General features: G+C 39.6%; 1 protein-coding gene across 1 annotated transcript in view; it reads right to left on the bottom strand.

Moving 5' to 3' along the window:
• bmp7b (bone morphogenetic protein 7b) overlaps positions 1–26,502 on the bottom strand; it is a 68,277-nt gene that overhangs the window by 4,543 nt on the left and 37,232 nt on the right. The window contains exons 2-5 of the mRNA XM_082145191.1: positions 13,999–14,191; positions 6,405–6,553; positions 3,973–4,176; positions 2,356–2,432 (exon numbers count right to left, since the gene is read on the bottom strand). Of these exons, the coding sequence (XP_082001317.1) occupies positions 2,356–2,432; positions 3,973–4,176; positions 6,405–6,553; positions 13,999–14,191 (623 nt within the window). The remainder of the gene's footprint in view (positions 1–2,355; positions 2,433–3,972; positions 4,177–6,404; positions 6,554–13,998; positions 14,192–26,502) is intronic.

Here is a 26,502-nt window from a genome sequence, read left to right as displayed (position 1 = left end):
TTTTTTTTATAGTGTTTGTATTTTTATACTTTTGAACTGTGATATTGAATTTTTTTTAATTGTGTCTCTTAATCAGGTTTTATTAGTCTTCTAATGCAGAATTATTTATTGTTTGTTAGTTGTGTATTGTGATGGCTGTATGGTTGGTGGCAAACCAGTTTCCCTACCGGGATTAATAAAGTTGTTCAATTCAATGGCTGCAGCATCGTCAGTCCTCCAATTTGGTTTACTACACATGCGCCCCTTACAACATTGGCTCAAATTGGCCATGCATGGCGCTCAGGGCGCCTGCTCATCAAAGTGAACCACGGCTGCATAAGAGCCCTGGCTCCTTGGAAGGCTCCGAACTGGTACCAGTCCGGCGTAACCATGGGTGTGGCCCTCAGGAGGAAGGTGATATTCAGGGATGCCTCCAACCTAGGTTGGGGGGCACTGTGCGAGAGCAAGCCCGTCTCCGGCCTCTGGTCGGGCCCGGAGAAGGAGTTACGCATCAACTGCTTCGAAATGAGAGCGGTCTGTTTAGCTCTCAAAGCGTTTCTGCGAGACCTGAGAGGACACCACGTCTTAGTCGAAAGGACAAGATGTCGGTGGTGTCCTACATAAATCGCCAGGGCGGCCTCAGGTCAGAAACCTCCTCCTTTGGGCACGAGCCAACCTGCTCTCTCTGAGGGCTGCCCATGTTCCGGGCATCCAAAATCTGGGTGCGGACATGTTATCCCGAGACAACACTCCCCCCGAGGAATGGTCTCTCAACCCTCAGACGGTCTGTCTGATCTGGAGTGTGTTCGGGAGAGCGGAGGTCGACCTCTTTGCTTCAGAGAACAACACTCATTGCCCAATGTTCTTCTGGCCCAGGCGCCCGCTTTATGCATTTCCTCCTGTCTCGATGTTGCCGCAGGTCATTGAGCGTATCAGAATGAGCAGATGCTCGGTCCTTCTGGTAGCCCCCCTATGGAAGACCCAGGTTTGGTTCCCAGAACTGGCACAAATAATGGACTCAGCCCTATGGCCTGTACCGATGAGGAAGGACCTCCTCATGCAGGCGAACGGGGCGATTTGGCGCCCTCGCCAAGACCTGTGGGCCCTCCATGTGTGGCCCCTCAACGGGTATCCTGGGACCTCCCAGAGAGAATCCTAGATAATATTACTGAGGCTAGAGCGCCCTCTACGAGGCACCTCTATACCCTGAAATGGTCAGTGTTCTCCAGCTGGTGCGCAGCTAGGAACCTCGAGCCCAATTCATGTGAAGTACCAGTTGTACTCTCTTTCCTTCAAGAGCTGTTGGACACGGGACGCTCCCCCTCCACGCTCAAAGTGTACATGGCGGCTATAACAGCCTACCACGCCCCCGTGGCTGGACAACGCTAGGGAAAAGCAACCTCGTCGTTCGCTTTCTCAAAGGGGCCAGGAGGATGAACCCCCCTCGGCCCCCTTCTGTGCCAGCTTGGGACCTATCCAAGGTCATATATATATATATATATATATATATATTGTGGCCATGAATGAATAATTTGTTCTGTCATTTTAGAGAATCGTGTTCACGATCATGGTCACGATTTACTAATTCGTTCACTCGTTTTAGTTAAATCGTGGCCAAAAATGTATTAATTAATAAATTAATAATCATCTTATTTACTTTTTTCCCTCGTTTTAATATTCTGTGGCCACATTGAACTAATTTATAACTAAAACAAAGAAAATGTATTTATTTATTTATTTTTCCCACAGGTCATGTGCAGAGCTCTGTAAGATACACTACCGCCTAAAAGTAGGGTCAGTACGTTTTTTTGTTTTGTTTTTAAAGGAATTAATACTTTTATTCACCAAGGATGCATTAAATTGATCAAAAGTGACAGTAAAGACATTTATAAAAGATTCCTATTTTCAGATTCCTTTCTATTTGTCAAAGAATCCTAACAAAATGTATCCACAAAAATATGTAGCAGTACAACTGCTTTCAACTGTTTCTTGAGCATCAAATCATCATATTAGAATAATTTCTGAAGGATCATGTGACACTGAAGACTGGAGTAATGATGCTGAAAATTCAGCTTTGATCACAGGACTAAATTACATTTTAAAATATATTCACATAGAAACTATTAATTCACAATTTAACTGTGTTTACTGTATTATTGATCAAAAAATTGCATAAGAGACTTATGCTATAAGACTTTCAAAATCCTTATAAATCTTACCAACCCCAAACTTTTGCACGGTAGTGTATATAATTCCCTTTTGAATCACTTTCTGACCCCATGTGTTCTTGAGTAGAGCCAAAAAGAGGATAGATAAAGAAAGCAAGGAAATAACAATAGGAGATGTGGCAAGAACAAAAAAAGAGGAATATCACACCTGCCATCCAAGGTCTCGAAAACTAACGTACAGCTCATGTTTCTTACAGGCCTGCTTCTGATCAGCACTGCTGTTCTCTGAAAAGAAAGAGAAAGACAGATTGCTGTAGAGCTATAGAAACCTTTTTACAAAAAATGTTAATCACTTATGATAAGGGTTTGCACATTTAAGTCCATGTCTGTTATTTTTAATATTGAAGCTGTTGAAGCTAAGGCTAAACTGTGAGAGACATGGAGAAATATGAGGAATAGGTCTCTGAAGTTTGCCCGAATCCCTAACCCTCATACATATGCAGAACATCGACCCAGATTCATTTAATATCCATTTAACACTGTAATGCTATTACTGAGCAAAATAACCTGCAGAGAATTACACAGTAATAGGAACCATATGAACACTGACACACACTCTCACGCAAATTTTTATCTCTGCTTCTCCTTTGCCTTAAAGGGATAGTTTACCTGAAAAATAAGTTATTTATTTGACCCACTTAAGTAGGATTTAAGGATTTTACAATTTCATATTGTATTTATATGGTGTAAGTGTACTGTATTGATATAACACACTGCAGTTAAAATTATAAGTACATTTGTACATTTGTGCTTTTGTATATTAGTCAACACATTAAAATAAGTGCACTTCTTTAAAGTACAACAAAAAGATTTGAAATGTTCTTTAAAGTAAAACTGACATTATTATGAAGTGCACTTGTTAAAGTGCATAATTGTGTTAAGAAAAATATCATGAAAGTGTGCTCTCTTTAAGTACACATGAGTGATCTTTTATTTCTTTATCATTATACAGTATTATGTGCAAGTACAGTTTTTTTTAAATATACTTATAAGATTTGAATACTATTAAGCGCACTTCTCTAGGCTGAGTCAGAAATCGCCCCTATACCCTTAAATAGGGCACTATTTGAGGGGACACCCATTTGTAGCGGTGTCCAAAACCATAGTGGACGTTATACAGTGCACTGCAATAACGAGAGTACAACTGATGTACACTCAACGGCTAGAGAATACCCATAATGCACTGTGATATTCGTACCGAATGAATTCCCGTGTCTGACCAGAAGATGGCGAATCATCCATCCATCCATTTTCCAAAACCGCTGGTCCAATGTGGCGACAGCGTAATATCATACAGGTATAAATAACTTTTTACTTGATTATTAAATTGTTTAATAAGGTTTATACATGCTAGTTTCCATGACATAGTTCCAGATAAATCTTTTGGAGCTGCCAGTTTGTAGAGTTTAAAATGATTATTCAACAGCAAGCACAAAATATGCAAAAGCGGAAGCCCTTCCGGCTCACTCAGTGTCCGAATTCACTCACTCGTTTTTATTCTCTCCTTCAATTGGACTATATTAGTGGAATAATGTAGGGAATAGTGAACGAGGGTACGATGGGCGATTTCGAACACAGCCCTAGTTTCATCACTAAGAAAAAATTAGCATGTTATTTCCACTTTCATTTGGAACAATAGAAAGTTTCCATGGAAGTATTCTTTTAAATACCTTTATTTCGGTTCTGTTATTGCCATCTTTACATTTGCTTTCCTTTTTCACTTGCCTTCACACTTCTGTATTCAATATTGAAAACACACACACACCTGCAATATTGGCTACACGCAGTGCCTCCTGGCCCTTGGCGGTTTTGGAGCGGTTGGGATTGCGCTGCTTGTTGCCGCCCTGTGCGGAGCGGATGCTTCGGATATGGACCTCCGTAGCTTTGAAGAAGGCCACCATGAAGGGCTGTTTGCTCTGGGGGCCGCTGCGACCCACCAGCCCGGCCACCCATGGGTTCACACTCTGGCCTGCAGGGGGAGACACATACAACACTCATTTACCACTATCAGAAATCAATTACTAATTTGTTTTCCCTCTGAGATCTGAGAGGAAAGAAATACATCTTGGAATTGTTAATAAAAATGTTGACAGGTACAAATCCCAAAAGAGAAGCAGTCACAGCTCTGTGAAGTTATACGGGCCCCTTGAAAGATGTATTTGAATGTATTTCTGTGAATCGGTTCTTCAGAGAGACTGTTTAAACACCCCATATATCACTCAACGGGACAGTTTAGCAATCCTTTACTTTGTCAGAGCCATGTGGCCTAATAAATCGCGTAAAATGTATTATATAATAATCAGTTTGTCGGTCACAGTCTTATAAATCATGAGACTTGTGTAAGAAAGTGTGTGTGTTCTCCAAGAATATGCAATTTCTGGTGTTTATTTTGTGTAATCTCTCCCGCTCTCAAGAGCGCTTTTAGTTCACTGTTTACTCAGAGAATTCCAGCACTTACATCTGTTTCTGTGCCATCCTGGACTCCTTTTACCTACACAGCGGCTTTAGTGTGTGTGTGTGTGTGTGTGTGTGTGTGTGTGTGTGTGTGTGTGTGTGTGTGTGTGTGTGTGTGTGTGTGTGTGTGTGTGTGTGTGTGTGTGTGTGTGTGTGTGTGTGTGTGTGTAAGTAAGAGGAAGGAATGCTCTCTCTGTCTGAGCGCCGAGGTAAAGTCGGGTTGCCGGTTGCCTACAGCGACAGGGCAGGCGTCCCGCAAGCATGTCTCGACAAGCTCGCTGATCTACACAAGCCCCATAATACACTGCACCTGTTTTCATGCTAACACTTAAAACCTGTAACATCCTGTACACACACACACACACCTTCCTATCACGCAGCTATGGTACAAAACACACTCCCACTGCGGCTGGCTATAAAGTGAGTGAGTGAAAAGCATAGTAAATTCAATTCTGCATTGCTTCGAACTTACACTATAAAAAATTATATGATTAATAAGTTATGATAACATAACTTATCAAAATAAATTGTAAAGTCGGTTTAATGTAATTTAAGTTGAATTGACTTAAACATCCAACCTGATTGTACTTACAAATTTAAGGCAGCAGCTTTTTTTTTACAGTGGATATCCAAACCAAGCATTGATATTAGACTCAACTTCACCATTAATAGTGATTTCTGCTGAAGCTCTAGACTAAGCATTAGTGATCAACACAGCTACTTAAGAAACATAGTCATGGTAGTGTACTCTCTTTATTAACACAAATAAGTACACCTTTCAAATGTATTAATGTCAAATTAAAAGTAAGTCAAAAGTAAAACATAAGTCATTATGATTTAATAATCTTTTGTCGTGCTTTAAAGAAGTGCACTTATTTTGATGTGTTGACTAACATACTAAAGCACATGTGAAGTACTTGATCATAATTTTAACTACAATTAAAGTTTAAAAAAGTTAATGTACTAAATTGCAACTTCGTCATTACAATACAATTAAATATATTTAAATTAGTGTTGATATATATATATACTTTATTATCATATTTGTACAAACTTTTATGCTAGATGTGATTAAACGCAATTAATCGATTTGACAGCACTAATTTAAATACATGAAATACAAGTTACAATAGAAATTATATTAAAGTGTTTTTTTTGTTTACCATAAAGGCTTGTCAGTACATTCAGCAGTAACTTTAACCATATTTCAAAGACAATAATTATGAAATTGCATGCAAATTCCTATTTAAGTGGGTCAAAAACACTAAAGGTCAACTAATTACATTTAATATGAATTTAAACTATAATACATTTTCATTTAATTGCAAATAATAGGCAATTAAGTGTCCAAAAACATTACATTCAGTTCCATAATAAGTACACTTTTTTTTAAAGTCTTTTTAAAGTATACTTCTTTTTCAAGTCATTCAAATTAGAACAATACAAAATATTATTTTTAAAAAACAAGTGCATTTTCACTAGCGTTTGGACCCCCACTGTAGATGTTTTTCTTTGAATGGCTTTTAAATGCAATGTAATAAATTGCCCTTCAGATAGACTGTAAACATTTACTGAACTGAACTGCACTGAACCTAAACGGCGCACAAAAGCAGAGGCAAAACAAATCGAGTGCTGTGCAGTGTGGGCTCAGAAACGGTCTCATTTTTGCAATCTGTGATGCAACACAATGTTCATGTATCATATTTTGAACCAGTGACCTGTGGTGTTTGCACGTCCACTTACCATCTAAACTTTCCAGAGCCAGCTGCAGGCCCAGATTCCGGCCCGGGTTCAGCACCCAGTGGTTACTGGTAGCTGTGATGTCGAACACCAGCCAGCCCTCTTCTGCTGCCCAGATCACCCGTGAGTCCAGCAGGAACAAATCTGAATCCCTAATGAAGAGAGCGCATATGACAGCGTATGAGCATGCACTGAGTGATTAAAGCAAGTAGGCAAATGTGGGGAAAGATGTGCCAGCCCCTTAATACTATGTGCAACTTGTTTTTCATATATATATATATATATATACACACACACACACACAAAAACGTTTACTTCATTCCTGAATGAATCAGCCATTTGAACTAATATCGTCATATCCTCATCTTATTTTGTCATACATATTTGAAACGACAAGAGTAAATGAATACAGAATTTAAATTTGTGGGTGAACTATCCCTTTAATACCCTTATAAAACGCATGTATCTCATGGCATTACTTAATGTGTAAATGTTTTCATACCACCTCTGAGCTGCAGTAAACGGTCTGTAAATATATCTAGATATCAATTCAGATGCAGCTTATAAAAAAAAATTATGGCCTAAAAGTTTGTGTAATAAAAGCTGTGTTTGTCACGGGCTGGTCTGCAAAAGATTACGAAAAGGGAGGTTTAGAGTAAATGGTAGCATTAGCTTATAACATTATAACAGAGAAAAACAAAGCAATAGCGTGTACTAAAACACGTTCATCATTAGAAAATGAGTGGAAAGAACTTAAAGACTTAAATGCACAGGCAAACAAACTAAATGCAAAACAGGTGTGCTCTAATTAGTAACATAATGAGTAACAATGATGGCAGGAACATAGGAACAAAGACAGGCAAACTAAACGTCCATTATGAAAATCACAAACAGGCAAACAAAGGCAAATTAATAAAATATTTCTTTCTAAAGCTACTTTTTGTAATGGTACTTGATGCTTTCTCAATGACTTTATCTTTTGGGAGTAATTTCTCAGCCAAATTTGATGTGTGATTAATTTGCGATTAATTAGCCCTATTCTTTTTACTTTACCAAATAGCTTTTTAAGAACATCCAATTCCGGAATACAGAACATACACTATTATATGTGTAATGTATTACATTTATATTATTTAACTTAATTCATTCATTTTAATTTTTAATATTTAAATTAATTACGTCAATACATTACATACACATTTAATATATTACATTATTTAACCACATAAAATAATCCTCATCCTCCAAGGGAACCCCCAAATATTTATATGCTCCATAGTAACAGATACCAAGAATGATATTTGGATCCAATTAAAGATGTGAAGTTCATGTAAACCTAAGAGGAACAGAGATGGAGGGCAACTGGAGTGAACCAAAAGAAAAATACGTTCAGTGGCATCCAACTGATTCAAAGACTGGTTTATAAATCACCACAGACACGCTTTAAGTCTTGTGTCTACAGAAGAAAAGACCAGCAGACATGTACTGTTGTACACAAGCTGGCAGGACTGACACCCTATTTACTACAGGTGTGACTTTTGAATTTTGCTGTTCACACAACAGCTTGAATAGCAGCTTGAATAGGCTACTATCTGTATGAACAAATAATAAAGTCAAGCCCCATTTCTATTCTGGTAATAGCTGTCAATAACATCTGGTAACTTCCATACAGTAACACGACAAAGTCTTAACCTAACTGAAATTAGTTTTATGTCAAAGCAAATGTATTCAAGTCTAAAAACACATATCATGTATACTATATATATATATATATATATATATATATATATATATATATATATATATATATACAGTATACACACACACTCACCGGCCACTTTATTAAGTACACCTGCCCTTTAAATCAATACTTTTAGGCATGTAGACCAGGGGCGTCACTAGGCCCTTTTTAGGGGGGCTTCAGCCCCCCTAAACTTCTGCCCAGCCCCCCTAAAAAATATTTGATTAATATATTTTTTATCGCTTCAGTCCCCTTTAAAAAAACTCATTTGAAACGGCGGCAAGCTGCGTCAAGTTTCGGCTCCTCCCCTTATCTGAGTCTGCTTGGATTTAGCGCATTTTTCAATCTGCAGGGGCGCCGAGCAGAGCGAGGTGTGTCGTGAGTGCATTTATTGATAGATTGCTATGATATTACATCTGCATCGGTGCAGTTCTTTGTCATTTATGCATTGCAGTTTACATAATGTAATGTTACTGGAGCATTGGGAGCAACACGGGACGGTTCGGTTTCTCTTCCAATACCAATACGTTTCGCTGCGTTCACCTTCAGCCCTTATCAGTGTGATAGTTGTTTTTTTCTACAAAACAAAAATGAAGCGATTAACACCCATGAAAACATACTTTAGAAAACGATCATGATTTATTTTAATTTACTTTTTAAACTTTAAAACATATTATTTTGTATTTCGTTATTACATTATGCTGCCATGCACAGAAATGATTAAAGACACACATCATTGTCTGAAAGCACTAGATGGCCTTGAGAGAGAAACATCATGTGGAGTTATTTGGTTTTGTATTAATAAATATAGTTTTGTATTAAGTAATAATGAATCAGTAGAAGTTTATAGCCTACATATATTAGAGTAAGAGTAGAGTAAAGGGATTTGTGCTTTTCTTTTAAGCACTTGATTTATAGAAGTGGCAAATTGATAATTCATGTTGTTATTTTTAATAAATAGAAATAAATATAGAACAGATTAATCATATTGCCAATAGACAGTTACATTAATACACGTTTAGCTGGTTTGTTAAATGATTTGAAATTAAATAGATTTTCACGGGGTGACTTGATGAATAACCAACCGTATTGTTGATTACAAAGGCTAAAAAGCTTAAAAAATAAAATAAATAATTTATATTTCATTTTAGATGGACTTAGTTACCTAGCTTTCCTGGTAGCTTTGTCTGAGAAAATGATTCATAAATCAACCTATCAGTTGACCCTATGTTTACTTTCTTCACTGACAGACAAAAATTAAAAGCCTGTATCAGTCAAAGCTCAGCTTTAGGAGGGGAAAAGACAGAGCAAGACAAAAACAAAGAGAAAAAGAGTGTGATGCTGATGAGGTGAGAAAAAAACAGCTGCCCGCACATGGTTTTAAAGCTATTGTCATCCAATTTTTTTGGCCTTCAAAACATCTTAAAATGCACATATGTAGATCAGAGAAATCAAATTTTTCTCGGGGGAGCATGCCCCCGAACCCCCCTAACTACCTCACATTCGGTACCTCAGTGATTATAAAACCGTGCCATATGCATGTTACTGGATGAATGAATGAAACTACTTAATAATGAGCATTAGACCATAAACTAACCTTTTTTTTTTTTTTTTTTTTTTACATCATACCCTCATTGGGGGCTGAGCCCCCCTAAAATGAAAATCCTAGAATCGCCCCTGATGTAGACGATCTGCTGAAGTTCAAACTGAGCATCAGAATGAGGAAGAAAGGTGATTTAAGTGACTTTGAATGTGGCCTGGTTGTTGGTGCCAGATGGGCTGGTCTGAGTATTTCAGAAACTGTTGATCTACTGGGATTTTCACACACAACCATCTCTAGGGTTTACAGAGAATGGTCTGAAAAGAGAAAATATCCAGTGAGCGGCAGTTCTGTGGGTGAAAATGCCTTGTTGATGCCAGAGGTCAGAGGAGAATGACCAGACTGGTTCAGCTGATGGAAAGACAACAGTAACTCAAATAAACACTCTGAACACGTCACAGCTTGAAGCAGAAGAGCTACAGCAGCAGAAGACACACCGGTGACACTCCTGTCAGATGAGAACAGCAAACTGAGGATACAATTCACACAGACTCACCAAAATCAGACAATAGAAGATTAGAAAAAATGTTTCCTGGTCTGATAATTCTCTATTTCTGCTGCAACATTCAGATGGTAAAGTCAGAATTTGGCGTAAACAATATGAACACGCATTGATCTGTCCTGCCTTTTATCAGCGGTTAAGGCTGGTGTAATGGTGAACGGTATATTTTCTTTGGGCCCCTTTGTACCAATTGAGTATTGTTTAAATGCCACAGCCGACCTGAGTGTTGTTGCTGATCATGTCCATCCCTTTATGACCACAGTGCATCATCTTCTGATGGATCCTTCCAGCAGGATAACACACACGTCACAAAGCTCAAATCATCTCAAATTGGTTTCTTGAACATGATAGTGAGTTTACTAAACTCAAATGGCCTCCACAGTCACCAGATCTCAATCCAATAGAGCAGCTTTGGGATGTGCTGGAACAGGAGATTCACATCATGGATGAGCAGCCGACAAATCTGCAGAAACTGCCTAATGCTTTCATGACAACATGGACCAAAATCTCTGAGGGATGTTTCCAGCATCTTGTTGAATCTCTGCCATGAAGAATTCAGGCTGTTCTGAAGGCAAAAAGGGGTCTGACGCGGTACTGGCGAGGTGTACCTAATAAAGTGGCCAGTGAGCTTTAAGTGGATAATAGTGTTAACATAATATTTTAAATAAATTAAAGAATTAAAAACTTAAAACTAACCCGTATTAAATTATATATTGTCAGTAAGGGATGTTCGTAACCTGTCAAATCTGTTACCATGATTGTGTAAAGTAAACCATTGTTAATTGAAGACTGAATTGTTTTCAAAATGGAAAAGACACTGATTTGAATGACCTTTACAGTGAAAGATGGAGAAGGTGGTGGATAATGGGAAACAGAGGGGGGAAAGTGAAATAAGTGGAGAAATGGGAGAGTGATGAACAGCGCGTTCGCTCCAGATGGTAAGGCCCTGGGGAGCACTTCATTTCCTTAATTGACAATAATGGCTTTATAAACGGCTGTTGATCTCACAGTGTGGCTGCCCTGCTCTAAATCAAACAGAGGAATTTAGAGCAAGTCAAGAAGACAGCGTAAGAAAGGGACTGAGAAGCATTATACAACAAAAGACAAGGGGAAACGCTGCAGGGAGAGAAAGACTGGAACTACATGAACACACTTCAGAAGTTTCAAAGCCCCAGAGTAGTTCAGGTGCTCAGTGTGTGTGATCCAAACACCTGTTCTGCTCAACATCTGCTGCCTAAGTCTAATTCAGTCTCCTTTATCACTCCATTTTTGTCTCTTTTCTCTCTCTGATGGGAGCACAATGAGGTGTGTTGTTCCCCACAGACCTGTCGAGGCAACTGAGGCCTTCAGGAGGGGTCGAGCAGCATGTAGGAGGAGCTAGACGTTCTTGAACCCAATTCACAGCGCGGGTCATGCCGATATTCTAGAAGGTCCCGAACGTGCGGTGAAGGGAAGCCCTGTGGCGCACAACTGATTCTTTGAGAGGGGAGCTGCTGAGTCGGAATAGGAAACATGGTGTGGTCAACAGTAAAGTTTGCATTGGGATGGTTAGATAGACTGAGCACTATGTGTGCGGCAAAAAGAAATAGATGGAAAGGAAACACAAATCAAATGTGTCCAACGTTTATGCACCAGAGGGGTTGAGAGCGTTACAGCCCTCAAGAGGAATGGATTTTCCTTGGAACCAATTCCCAGGCAAGAAACACCCACCATAAAAAATTGTAAACTATATGCAGGCCCACATGGAATCTGCAGACATTTTTCATATTTCTGAGGCTGATTTAAAAATGCAAAATGCAGAAAAGTTTTCTTGTGGATATGGAGATGCATAATGATCAACCGATTTCGGGGGCACTGTATGATTCAGAGGAAAGACTTTTTCTTTCTTTTTTTCAGCACTAGAGTTATTAGCAAAAACATTGAAGACTTTCTCAGTTTTTATAACACATACTCATTTTCACATGATCCATTTTTGTAACAGTAGGCCATTCATATTTAGCATTATTAGTCGCCGAAATTTGATAATAGTCATAATAGAGGATCAGTTGGTATGTCCACCAGAGAAGATGCACACCAATTTTAAACTACACGATCATATGGTAACGGTATTATTAAGGATTTTCAGTTGCAGCAGTTGTGTAATTTTTACATGACTTGGAGTGCGTCCTCAATGTCCTGTGGTTTATGTGTATAAAGTTTCAAAAAGTTGCGTTAAGTTTGCAACACTTCTTCAAATACATTTTTTTTTTTTTGTCAGCACAGTCCCTTGCTGCAAAATTTGATGAAGATCAGATGAACGGCCTAAGAGGTGTTCGAATACCCTAAAACTTCAAATAATAGCCGAGTCCCAAATAGACGCCTGTCTCTTTTACACGCCTGGTGTGGCTACAGGTTTGGATAAATAAAGGCCGGTCTCAAATAGAGGCCTGGTCTTTTTTTTTTTCGGGTTTTATTTAATCTTCTAAAACCCGTCAGATCGTCTGTTTAAGCCAGTTCTATGGAGCAGATTGCGCACGCAAGAGAGCCCTGCGCATCTGGGCGGGAGCTGTTAGCGCAAGCAAGGCAGGCAGAGTTAGCAGAGGCCGGAGAGGGAAGTGGAGGAGAGCAAAGAGGAGGAGGAACTCGCCAACTTGTAGTTGAGGATTGCGGTGATGATGATAGTGATGAATAGGGTCCTTTTGTATCACATGATTGCAGTTGTTTTACAGGGTAGCCTTCATTATTTTTTCTTAATGATTCGGGCAACTAGTTCATAGGCTCGATGGATATTACCGGTTAATTGTATTGTTCATCCCATGGATGTCACATCGTTTCGTTTTTTTATGCTGCCAATAATCTAAAGGGGGTCGCACACCGTATGAGAAGCGCAGCACCGCGTCGCGTCTATGACAACTCGAGGTATCGCACACCGGACGCGCACTTTGTCAGATTATGGCCAGCAATATTATTATGTTTAAGAATATTATGGAATTAAGATCATGTCTGTACTATGTTATGATTGTACTGTACAATTAAATATAATCGTTGCTTAGTCTGCAGTCTGAATTCACTTTACCTCAGAGTGTCCGTTAACTGAATGAATTGAGAATATCGCCTGAAAATGGGTGTAAAACTGAATGTATATTGCAGCACAGGCTGAAGTCAGTATATACATTAACGACGATTTGAGACAATGTACACTCACAGAGAATAATGTGTTCGAATTTTAAAGACGTGGCGCTGCGTTTCTCGTCTGGTGTGCGACCCCCTTTAGACATACGGAAATATAGTAGGCTAATTCTGACATTAACTGATCTGTTAAACCCAACACAGATTTGGTAACCTCCTACTGTCATGCTTTCCGTCTATCAGCCTATGCTATTTGGATCGTTATCTCTAGGCCTACACTCAATGAACAACATCTCAACACTAAATTAAAGGCCTGTCTCATATAGACGCCTATCTCAAATACAAGCCGGTGCAGTTCGGCGATCTGGGAAAATAAAAGCCTGGGCTATTATTTGAAGTTTTACGGTAAGTATTTTTTATATATATTTTTTTTAAATAATAAAACAAAACTGACAAGAACATTATTTTTAGATGTTGACCCAAGGATTCAGAGTAATAAAAAGTTAATGTATGTTAATGTTAATGGTGTTAGCAGAATGTGCGAAAGACCTTATTATAGCACCACCTAGTGTCCAACGACAGATGTGCGTTTGCTTCTTGCTTGGAGCCCTTATCATGAATGATACGGTAAAGAATGTAGAAGTACCTGTCTGAGTGTTCTTCCAGCACCTGGTAGACGCTGATGCGGAAGGTCTCGTTGTCAAAGCGTTCTGGAACAAAGTCCTTGTAGATCCGGAACTCAGCCGCAGTCACCGCCTCACCCTCGGGAATCTTGGACAGGTCAAATCGGAATTCTCTGTGATGGCGCCTCACGGGCAAAAACTCCTTATCATGTTCAACTGGACAAGATAAACAGTGAAAGAGATGCATCAGTGCTTCGAAACAGTGTCAAAACATTTCCACCACAGTGAAAGGTTAGCTTGACATTCACACTGTACTCATTTACACTTGAACTCAAATGTCACCTTCGTTTGCACTATTGCTGCCTGCAGGCAAGTCAAGCCACCCCTTTCTGGTTTGTCATGCATAAACACAGAGCACATTTCTAGACAGATGTTTGAACTCTCCAGAGCCACTGATTGAGACATAGTCCTGCAGACAGCTTTATGTGTCTCTTTTTCTCAAGCCCTTTCTCACTTTTTCCTTATTACTCTTTCCTCCATCATCTGGACTCTGTGAGGCAGAAGACATCTCTCCCATTTTGTGAGCTTGGGACTTGATTCAAACTGGTTAATCAAATTGTGTTTACATTTTATCATCGTGAAAACTGAATGTTTTTCGTAAAGAGGGCAGAATCTGACACTGAGCCTGGAGTGTTTTGGTAGCCAAGGAACTTGAAATAAAGAGATCGTTCATCCCAAAATGAAAGTTCTGTCATCGTTTACTCATGTGTACCTCATGTGTTTACAAACTGGTATGATCTTCCTTCTTTGGTTGAAGATAAAAGAAAATGTTTTGAGGAATGTTCAATCAGGCAGATATTTTACAGCTCCTATCTAATTAAATGTGGAAATATGGATACATTTCAAATCAGCAATAAAATCTGACATGAATAGTATCATAAACATTGTTTCTTCAAATAGCTAAAACAACTGTAAAACTTAGGTTGGTCCAGCCAATGCAATGTGGAGCGTAGAGCTAAACGCAAGTTTCACCCATAGACTGTAAAAAAAAAAAAAAAATGGACGTAGTGTCCGTGACGTCACCCGTAGGTTTCTGAAGAGCATTTTTGAAGCCCAAAGAGGGCGGTGCCTGCCGTCGCCATCTTGGCAGCGCGTCACTCCCGGATAACCAAAAATGGGCAAAAAGGCGGGATTAGCTGAGGTGACATGATGGCTAACAGACAGCAGACAAACGGCTAGTAGTGACAGCAGCGGCAATCCACATGTCTCTCAAGTGACCATGCCCTTATGCAGAACTTTAAGGCTTTATATAATTTAAACGGACGAGTTATTAAAAACTAACAGTTGTCATGAAGGGCAAAATTAGCTATATTGACCAAAAACACTTTTAGTACCAGGCTGTAAACATCTTTTTTTCTGCTGTAAAGTTGGGCACATTTATACACGGGGTCTATGGGATTGACTCTCCTTTGGAGCCTGTCTCTAGCGGCCAGTTGATGAATTGCAGTTTAAGTCACTTCTGTGTTGGATTGAAGAGAGAGACCGGAAGGTGGTGACTCTTTCATTTGGAAGGCGCGGTACTTCTTTTGCCAGAGCTGCCATATTGGGCGATCCAATTCCTCCCATTCATTGTAAAACCCAGTGGCCCATCTCAGCTAAATACAGTCCCTGGCAGACCACAGACACATTAAAGCTAACGCAAAACGCAAGCACTGGGGGTCAAAAGGTCAAAAGGTTAAAAAGAGGCACTCTCAAAATAAATGTGCAAAAATGTTACCTTTAGTGGTACAACAGCTTGTCACTGGGGTAGTACCCTTAAAGGGACCTCTGTACCTTTCACATAAAGGGTCACAGTAGTGCCTTAAGGGTAACATTCTGATGCTTATTACTACTCTGGCCCTGTCCCAAATGGCACACTTTATGTGCACTTGCAGTCTTGTGGAGTCCAAAAGACTGTAGGATATCCCATTTGTCATTTTAGGTTTCAGAGTGTCTCCTTTGCGGCCGATATGCACCCTGGATGCACACTTTTGCCAGGCCCGCACTGAAGCGAACTCTACTGCAGAATTCTGCCCATCAGTCAAAGTGGCGTTACATCACGTAAGTGTGGATTCAGAGGAAGAATCATAGGGCTTAGGGTTTAGGACCTTTGAACACGCATTTTAACACGCACGGGTTTAGGACCTTTAGGAAGGTACAAAGGTACAAATTACAATATTTGCACCCTTTTCAGACAGTGTACAATCATCGTGACATCTTTGCCAATTATTGGCTTTTCAATAAGAAAAATGCTTTTAGTTGACATTTCTTTACAAACATTACAATAATGGATAACTGACCTGACAGAAGCTCTAGGTTACAGTGATTTTGCAAGAAATGAATCAATATGATAGCAAATTTTGATAGCTATAGTGTAAGATCTTTATTACTCTATAGCAGATTACTTAAATACAATTCATATAAATAATATCAGTTGTCAATTTAATCTCCCAATAGTATGTATGAGTAAGATAATAGTTCAATTATTTTCATAGTTGTATGATCAAAGCTCTGTAGTTTTTATTGTGGGGGCAAAACATTTCAATGCAAAACAATGATGATTAAGATATAAACAAAATTATTCCTCAAAAGCCTGATGGATCATATTTGATTTTTACATTTTAATGTGATTTTTATAAAATACTATTTGTGGATAGTCAAATAAACCTAAGATGTTTCACGTCAGTAAGTGTTCATCTTGAAATATTACAATTTTAAATATATATTTGGGCTAAGTGAATAGTATTTTGATATGTGATATTTTGATCATTTAGAGGCCTTATAAAATTGTGTATTTAAAAAAAAAGAAACAGTAGGTTTTATAGGATTAATGATAGTGAAGCCATTGTAGAAAAATTGCATGTCTGATTTATTTGTACATTTTTTTATTCTGCTTGTTGCACGTAATGATCTTCACTGTCTGATACAGTAGGTGAAATTACAGTATTTGGTGTGTAATGTGCTCATTGTGCTCAGAAGTTGTCTAATGTGCCGAACTCTCACTTTTCAGTGATTGATAAGCGCTGTCAAGGACTGAAGATAGCTCTGTCTTTCTTTGGCTCCTCTTCAGTCTTTTATCACTGTGTGAGAGTACTGCACACACACAGACAATAGCAGCCTTGTTGACTCTGCAGTCAGTGCATCAGAGCCAGTGAGAGCAGCTGTCATCCTCATAGCTCTACTGAGAGCAGTGAATCATGGTCTGAAGAGACTGAACTGTGTGAAAATTAAGTTGTATTTCTCTCTTTACTGATTCCCAGAGTATGTGATCTATTCTGGTTCTCAACTGGTTTTACATTGGACATCAAAGGCCAAGCCAACACAGTACCAGATTTATTTGGGTCAATGATATTTATTATGAAAGCTGTTCATAATAAAGAAAAAACTCTTGTCTACAGTAGGTCTTGGAAATGTCCTTTTATATTCATGTTTCTTGAAAACGTATAAAATTTTCAAGAGAGTTCAAATGTAATGACTCCAAACAATGTCATGTGGTATACTCAAATAAAAAGTAATAGCAAGTTCTAACAAGTTGAATATATGGCAAAAAAAATTTGTAATAGTAATTTTTTTTTTACAAATATCATGAATTATTCATTCAGAAATATAATTTTATAATTTAAGTTTTTGTGGAGTCATACCACATGACATCCTTCTTCCTAAAGTAACATTGCCTCATTCAATAAAGGTAAAGTTACCTTGTATTTCAAGCGTTTTTATGACCATGACATAGTCATGAGGGTTTGCAGGGGTCCTCAAGATGATATCATCCTGTTTAATGTTATTTCTTCCCTGTATTTCTCTGCATGTTTTGCCAACTTTGAACATGAACATGTTGGCTGCACCACTTGGAAAGTTTTTCATATATTAATCATGTTAGAACTGTTAGAATAATACATTTAATAGATAATAATAATAATAATAATGCCATTTTAAATAAAAACAAAGAAAAAGGTTTTCAAGAAATTTCGAGAAAAATGGATGCAGTGTCATAGTGTTGACGCTATGAGAATGCATCCAGGCGTGACCAGTGTCCGAAGCATGTGTAAAACACACCAATCTTTATTGGCCGACTACAATACTATGACGTCATATGGAGTGCCCATGCGTATAAAAGGGCGCCTGCATTAGACGTCATCAGTTTTTTTATCGTCAGGAGCTGCTTTGTTTGTGTGAGTTAAAGATGAGAATCTGGAGTGTGTTGCACTCAAGGAGCTGGATGCACTCATTGTGATGCATTTACAGTAAGAACTTTTGTTCTTGCTTGATTCTCTAGGGATAAAATCCAGCGTGTGCATGCAGCGCGTTCAGCTCTCACTGGAGCTGGAGGCTCTTATGGCACTGCATCACTGGAGCGCATTTGCATTTGCCATATGAATCCGTGTTCTAGCTTGATTCTCTTAGAGCGATGAGAATGAAGGAGTGAAGGAGTGGTCACATTGACATGATGCGACCCCTTCACTCTTCGGCTATCCTTCTTCCAGCACAGCTGGTAAAAAAAGCTGAGGGACAACTGTTTCATAGAAGGGCTGGTCTCGGTAAAAAGATCGTCACTTTTCGGTTGCCCTTCCTTTATATATCTGGAGGTGTTAGCAGTAAACTGCTGAGGCAACAGTTTAGTGAAGGAGTGGTTGCGGTGAGATGATGCGACCCCTTCACTTTTGGGTTGCCCTCCCTCCAGTGTGACAGGGGGTGTTAAGCAGTTGACCTGGCTGTAACCATATCGTAACGAAGTTCATAGTTCAGGGAATGAGGTAGGAACTGGCGAACGTTCAATGTAACTTTAATAATAATATAAACAAGCAAAACAAAACGAAAGTAAGTCTGTTACAGACAACTGCCGCATATAAACATATTAAAACAACAACATAAATTTCCCAGGCCTGGTCCTCTCTCATCTTCCACCGTCGTCATTTCTCCTTTTATCCTTCCGGAGCTCTTCCGTGGGACTCGAGAACTCTCATTAACACTCCCGCCACACACCTCGCTCAGTTCCCACAGCTCTTGGCCTCGCCCTGCTCGGCACATATGGCAACCATTACCGAGAGGACCGCTCTCTCTGTCGCCTGTGTAGTGCGTCTGTAAACGGTACTTGGACAGACGGAAATACATTTTCTGTGTCAGCACGGTCCTTCAAAATGGGTGCTGCTGAGAGCTGGAATATGTTGTATTTTGCTCTCCTCCAGTATCTGGAGTATGAGGCATGCTGGCACGCTTATATACCGAGTAATACAAATATTTTAGTTAAGATTGGGAATGGACAGATACACTTTTTTTTTATCAGTGTCTCCCCTGATGGTCCATGGAGGGTCAATAGTAAGAGGTAGATCACTTCGTGAAAGTATCCCTTACTCTCCAGTCTGTCACCCGAGTCAGTGAATAGAAAAGAAAAACTATTCCTTACGGATCTTCTGAAAGTATCTTTACTCTATTTTTAGAGTATAGAGATGATGAATGAGAATTATTATGGGCTGGTCATATAGCGTCCCAATTTCTCATTCTGTCTCCCTCCCCAATTATTAGTTGGGGTTTAAGTATGGTGTTACACTCGCCTGTGGATGGGTTGGCCTTCTTTGGTGATCAGACGGTTGGGTATGAGCTTGGCAGTGCTGAGGATGGGCCGTACTGCATTACTAACCATCTTCTTGTATGCTGCCCTGTACAGCAGTTTAAGCTAGACATGCTGAGATGTGCCTTGTGTGCCGCTCCCTAAGGTGGAAGTAAGATGTAGAGCTGGAGGAATGAGAGATATCTAGGCAGGTATTCTAGTTCCCATTCTCTCATTTTGTCTACCTTCCCAATTATTTATTGGGGTTTTAAGTAGGGTTGTATGCTCCTCTGTGTGAGGGTCACTTTCTGTGGTGAGAAAGTGACCCTTGTCTATGGATTAAGCATACTACTGGAACATAGTGGTGACTATGTTTATGGAATTCCCTGGAAAGCTCTGATCCTGAGCTCTAGGCAGGTGCCTGTGCCACTTTCAGAAGTCAGGCTACCTGTGCTGGAGTTCCTTTGCTAAAATAGGGATAAGGTAAGTATTGGAGCATGGAGCTCTGGTATTTTTCCCTAGCACCTGTTGTCACTGGCTATTAGGGAATGAGGCTGTTGTATAGGTCGCATAGGATGCGCCCAGTGAAGTGTTGATGCTCAATTGTGCGCAGTTCACAGATTAGCTGCAGCATATATTCTCTCAGCATGGCGTAGTTGGTATTAACATTCCCATAGTGTCAACACCATGAAATAGCATTGAGTTCCCTCGAAAAGGACAGCCTGATCTCACGGCAATTCGTATGAATTCTACGAGGTGGCTAATTCGTACGAATTCATACGACCTCACTCGTACGAATTAGTACGATTTTTGCTAAATCGTACATATTTTACGAATTGCCCAATTCGTATGAATTCATACAAATGACCTACCCCTGACCCCGCCCCTAAACCTACCCATCACGTGGGTTTAGACAAATCGTACAAATTCGTACAAGTGAGGTCGTACGAATTCGTACGATTTACCCACCTTTTTATCACTCGTACGAATTTGTACGAATTGGTCGTGAGATAGCATGTCTTTCCATGAAAAGGGAATGAGACGGCACATCTCGTTGTCATGCCTTGGGCACGCCTGCACATCTCCTTCAGACAATGAATGACACACAAAGCTAAAACAAACTGAGGAGAGAGAAGGGGAGAGAAGGTTATCCCAGTCCACAAAACTTGTGGCATCCACAACAAAAGATATGGCAAGTGGTTTCTCCTTATTTTCAGAAGCTAATAAGTCTGTCTTGCTGTCCTACTTATGCATTATTTTTATGGTTGCATGTTATTATTTGCATTTAGCATTACCTTTCCCCGATGACTGTAACAGAACAGACACCCCATTTTCAGGTCGACACCCAGCAGTCGTGAAACATTGGTTTATTACCTGCTCACCTCATTTATCCTCAGTTACTCTCTGTCCCTTCATCCCTTTCTCCCCTCATCTTCCTTCATCTCCTCCTTCAGATCCTTTCATCATCTTTTCTACCCATCCTTTGCCCTCTCCATCCACTACCTTTCCTCATCCTCCTTTCATACCGCCTTTAGAATGGCAGCAAACAGCACAAAGGCCCTACTGTGCAGTAAGGTGAAAGCGAGAGAGGGAGAGCGCGCATGGATCCAGTTACCCAGCAGTGACGATTAGCAGGGGGCATTCCGTGTCTCATTGTCCCGCTCTTCTCAGAGGACTGGAATTGTTTACACACCGTTCTAATTCAGAGCTGCCCTTCCATTGAACCCCCAGGGTGCCCCCTCGCAGGGCAGACGTAACACCAGGGCCACCTGTGCCTGCTTGGCACAGAGCAACAGCTCTAACAGAGACACCTAGACCTCTACAGTAGTAAAGCCTCTTTGACAAAGATGGTTCTTTCTTATTATGTAATACTCTCATGGGTTCTAAGCAAGAAATCGAGTTCTTGCACATCTGACAGCTGCACTAACCTGTATCATTCAACACATGCTGATACGTAGGGCTGGGCGATAAAACGGTATCGGTATTTATCGACGGTACACCATTGTCGGTAACGATATAACATTTTTTCGATATAGCGCTCAATATTTTCAATCAAATGCACGCGAGACCACCATAACGTCGCCCGACATCAAATGGCAAGCGGGATGAAAGCGGAACGAAACTGCGTTATTATTTTGTGCTCCACGGACCGTTTATCAGTTTGGACCATCAATGTCAGTGCAGCCTGAGTCGATCTTGATCAAGCGACACTGTTACTACACAGCGCTAAGAGATCCAGTAAAGAAAGCATTTGAATTCGCCACTGAAGTAATAACATCAGCGTGAGATCGAGTGAGAAACATTCAAATTTCTCCGTTATTAACGGATCAAACTGCGCTGACGTGGAAACCAGGAGAAACATTGTGCCATGAATGAATGAATGAACTAGTTATGTCCATAGATCAGCAACATTCATTGTATTTGGATTTAATGTAGTAACACTCACAGTAACCATGGAAGTTTGGCAGGAATAGTAAAATGCTTTCAAGTACATCACACATCTTTTTCCTGCACTTCAAAACTCAAATATTATCATATTTAAATGTTATTTTTAAAGGTGAACTAAGTAACTTTTTTTACCTTAACTGAACAGCTTCGGAGTCATTGGAATGGTTATATTATTTATTTCGGGTTGAATGGTGGTCGTTTCGCACCCCCCTGGTGCCCGTGAGCGGAAAATACGCACTTGCAACTTTGAGCCGGCGGGCCGCCGGCCGCTGCGTCAGGAAGTCTCGCGTGAGATCAGGTCTCGCGATGTAAACAATTGCTTTACGGCCAAAAGAAATCTGCTAAAATGCTGTCATTATTGCACTCCCTCACGCTGTCCGAACCCGAATGAAGAAGACGTTTTAAAGAATGTCCCATCTGCTTTGATGTCGTTGATCTATAGCCTCTGGTGTCTGAGAATCACCAACGAGTTTTTACAACAGTGTTGTCAAATATCTATTCCGAAGCTGTGGGGGGAGCTCTAGAGAGAAACCTGCGAGCAAAAAGCGAGAATACAGCGAAGAAATCCCAAAGCTACTGAGTGCTGCTTTAATGTGATGACCAAAACACATTTGTTCATCCTTCAAATATATTACCCCCATTTATAAAAGTAAACGTTTCAAGATGTAGGGAAAACTCAGACTTATTTAAAAATAACTTTTCTTTTTAATAATATTTTTTTTTAAATCAAGGAAATTTCTTTGGCATTTCTTTCTTTTTGCTGTATCGAAAAATGTACCTAACCGTGACATCACTGTGTCGTAAGGAATCGTGAATTTTGTGAACCGTTACACCCCTACTTATTAGAGATGTTGATCTACCTCAAAGTTTGCCTTGATTCTTCTACGTTTACACTTTTACATTGCACTTTGCACACATTTTATAACATTTTAAGTTCAAGAGTTTCTTTAACACTTACTGCTAAAACAAAATAAAATAATTAGTTGTTTGCCTTAATGTGGATAAATAAAATAAAAAAACAGTGGTTTAAATTCAAACTTTTCTACTTGTCTTTAAAAAAAAAAGGTTCTAAAAAAATTTCAATAATTATCGATACCGAACGATATGAAACATTATATCGTGATAATTTTTTTTTGCTATATCGCACAGCCCTACTGATACGGATTCCAAAGGCTCGTTCACACCAAGAACGATAAATGTAAAGATAACTATAATAATAACTATATTAGCATCCACACGAGTGGACAATATCGTATGTAACAGAAATACAGTCGTGCCCAGAATTGATCATACCCCTGGTAAATATGATCAAAAATGGCTGTAAAAAATAAATCTGCATCGTTTATCCTTTTGATCTTTCATTCAAAAAATTGGCAAAAATCTAACCTTTCATTGAAGTAAAAGAATTGAAAATGGGGGGGAAATCACATTATGAAATAAATGTTTTTCTCCAAAACACGTTGGCCACAATTATTCATACCCCTAGAATTTTTTATGAATAAAATATCTCTGAAGTATATTCCCATTAATATTTACCTTTTTTAGCACACCAGGGTGACTAGGAACATGAAATTGTCTAGCTATGACTTCTTGTTTCACAGGAGTTTAAATATGAGGAAGCACAAAGGCCAAATTCCCTGAATCATCCATCACAATGAATAAAACCAAAGAAAATAGTTCTGATGTGCAGCAAACGATTGTTGAGCATCACAAAATAGAAAGTGGATGTAAGAAAATAGCTAAAGAATTGAAAATCCCCATTTTGACCATCAGGGCAATAATTAAGAAGTTCCAATCAACTAAAGATGTTACGAATCTGCCAGGAAGAGGACGTGTGTCTATATTGTCTTAATGGACGGTGAGGATGAAAGTTTGAGTGGCCAAAGACTCTCCAATGATCACAGATGGAGAAATGCAGAGATTAGTTAAGTCTTGGGGTCAGAAAGCCTATTAAAAAAAAATCAAACAACCCCTACATCCCCACATGTTGTTTGGGAGGGTTTCAAGAAAAATGCTCCTCGCTCATCCAAGAACAAACTCCAGCATATTCAGTTGTCAGACATGACTGGAACTTCAAACGGCACAGGGTTCTGTGGTCAGATGAAACAAAAAAAATTGCTTTTTTGGCAGCAAACACACTAGATGGGTTTGGTGAACACAAGGATAAAAAGTACCCCATGTGTACAATTTAATATACCATTGGATCTTTAATGTTGTGGGCCTATTTTTCTGCTGGAGGTCCTGGACTTCTTATTCAGAGACATGGCATTGTGAATTCTATCAAATATCAACAGATAAAAAATCAAAACCTGACGCCTTCTGCTAGAAATCGTATAATGGGCCATGGTTGGATCTTCCATCAGGACAACGATCCAAAACAAACATCAAAATCAACACAAAAATGTGTTTGGGAGCACAAAATGAAGCTTCTGCCATGACCGTCCCAGTTCCCTGACCTGATGAGTGGGGTGAACTGAAGAGAAGAAGCACCAACATGGATCTGGGAATCTGAAGGATCTAGAGAGATTCTGTATGGAGGAATGGTCTCTGATCTCTGGTCAGGTGTTCTCCAAACTCATCAGGCATTATAGGAGAAGACTCAGAGCAGTTATCTTGGCATAAGGAGATTGCAAAAAGGTATTTAATAAAAGGGTATGAATAATTGTGGCCAACGTGTTTTGGAGAAAAACATTTATTTTATAATGTGATTTCCCCCCCACTTTCAATTCTTTTACTTAAATGAAAGGTTAGGATTTTGCCAATTTTTTTAATGAAAGATCAAAAGGATAAACGATGCAGATTTTTTTTTTACAGCCATTTTTGATCATATTTACCAGGGGTATGATTAATTCTGGGCACGACTGTAAATGGATTCACTTTCAAAGAGATATAAATTTCAGCTGATGAATGTTAACGGCCAATCAAACTCCATCTGACATTAAAGCATAAAGTCTGGCCTTAAAGGTCCACTTTCAGGCAGAGTTCAAATGAGAGGGGAGAGGAAATGATGGTGAGAAGAGGGGCAAATAATGGTTGCTTGCTAGATTCAAACTCACGTTGTCTGTATGAGCACCATGGCCTAATATGATGAGACATATGTTCTATCTCTGTGTCTCGCTGACTCTTACACACATCTCTCTTTCCTGAGTCTTTCTCTACTTCTGTCTGGGAAGATCAAAAGTTTGGTCTAAGTGCTTTTCCATTTCTCTGTAGATTTTAATGGATGACGTGTACCAAGCTGTCATTGCTTCACCCTTACGCCATTAAAACATACCTACAGGAATGTGCTTGAAAAAACAAACACGCACACTCCTGATAATGTAGACCAGAGCACAGACACCCAGAGAGACATGCTGCACAAATGATCTCAGTTTCCCAGTCATAAATATGACTTGAGAGGCTTTTCATATCCGATTTCTGACTAATAAACTCATAATATGATAATTTAAATACTAGACCAATACTGTTAAATACTGTTCAAATACTTTTTGGATCCACTGTGTTCATGCATTTCTAGAGAAGATCCTATGAGAACAGGAATCTAGGTGACGGGCAATTTGGCAATGCTTTCGACCAAACCAGAAACAAATGATTCAAACGGCCACCTGTTCATCAATGGCATCAGCAGAGCAAGACCAGAGGAGTGACATAGTTGAGCTATTTAATAAGAGTCTCTTCACATTTTTTCCCTAGTTCATTTGGCGTCATTGTCTGAGCACATGTGCGGCCTCACAGTAAGTGAGATCACACACACACACACACACACACACACACACACACACACACACACACACACACACACACACACACACACACACACACACACTGATTTCCATGTTTTATGGGGACTATCCATTGATATCATGATTTTATTCAGTACAAACTGTATATTCTATCCCCTTACACTAACCCTACCCCTAAACCTACCCATCACAGAAAACTTTCTGCATTTTTACAGTTTTTTATATTTTCAAAACACTTCATTTAGTATGATTTATAAGCTGTTTTCCTCTTGAGGACAGAAAAAATGTCCCCATAAGGTCAAAATGTACAGGTATTACTATCATTGTGGTGACATTTGGTCCCCATATTGTAGGGAATACCAGGTACACACACACACACACACACACACACACACAACATACGGCTACAAACACGTAGCACGTGGCTTCAGATACATCATTGCAAATCTACTCCAAGAAACATCTGCAAACATGGACACACACACACACACACACACACACACACACACACACACACACACACACACACACACACACACACACACACACACACACAGAGAGAGTGAATTATTGCAGCAGTTGTTCTGTTCCACCCTGTAACCAATAAATAAGATCTCCAGGCTCAGAGCAGCCAGAAGTGATGACACAAGTAAGCGTGCGTCGCCCATCCATAAAGCCCTCAAAAGCTCTGTACCCCAAACCCGTGGCCCGCCGCAGGTGCGCTCCCACTGTGGACAGACACACCCGCT

This window comes from Leuciscus leuciscus (genome assembly GCF_965113295.1).
Source record: "Leuciscus leuciscus genome assembly, chromosome: 18".
Lineage (NCBI taxonomy): Eukaryota > Metazoa > Chordata > Actinopteri > Cypriniformes > Leuciscidae > Leuciscus > Leuciscus leuciscus.
Note: the sequence above shows the minus strand (reverse complement) of the source record. Positions and strands in the feature narration are given on the sequence as shown.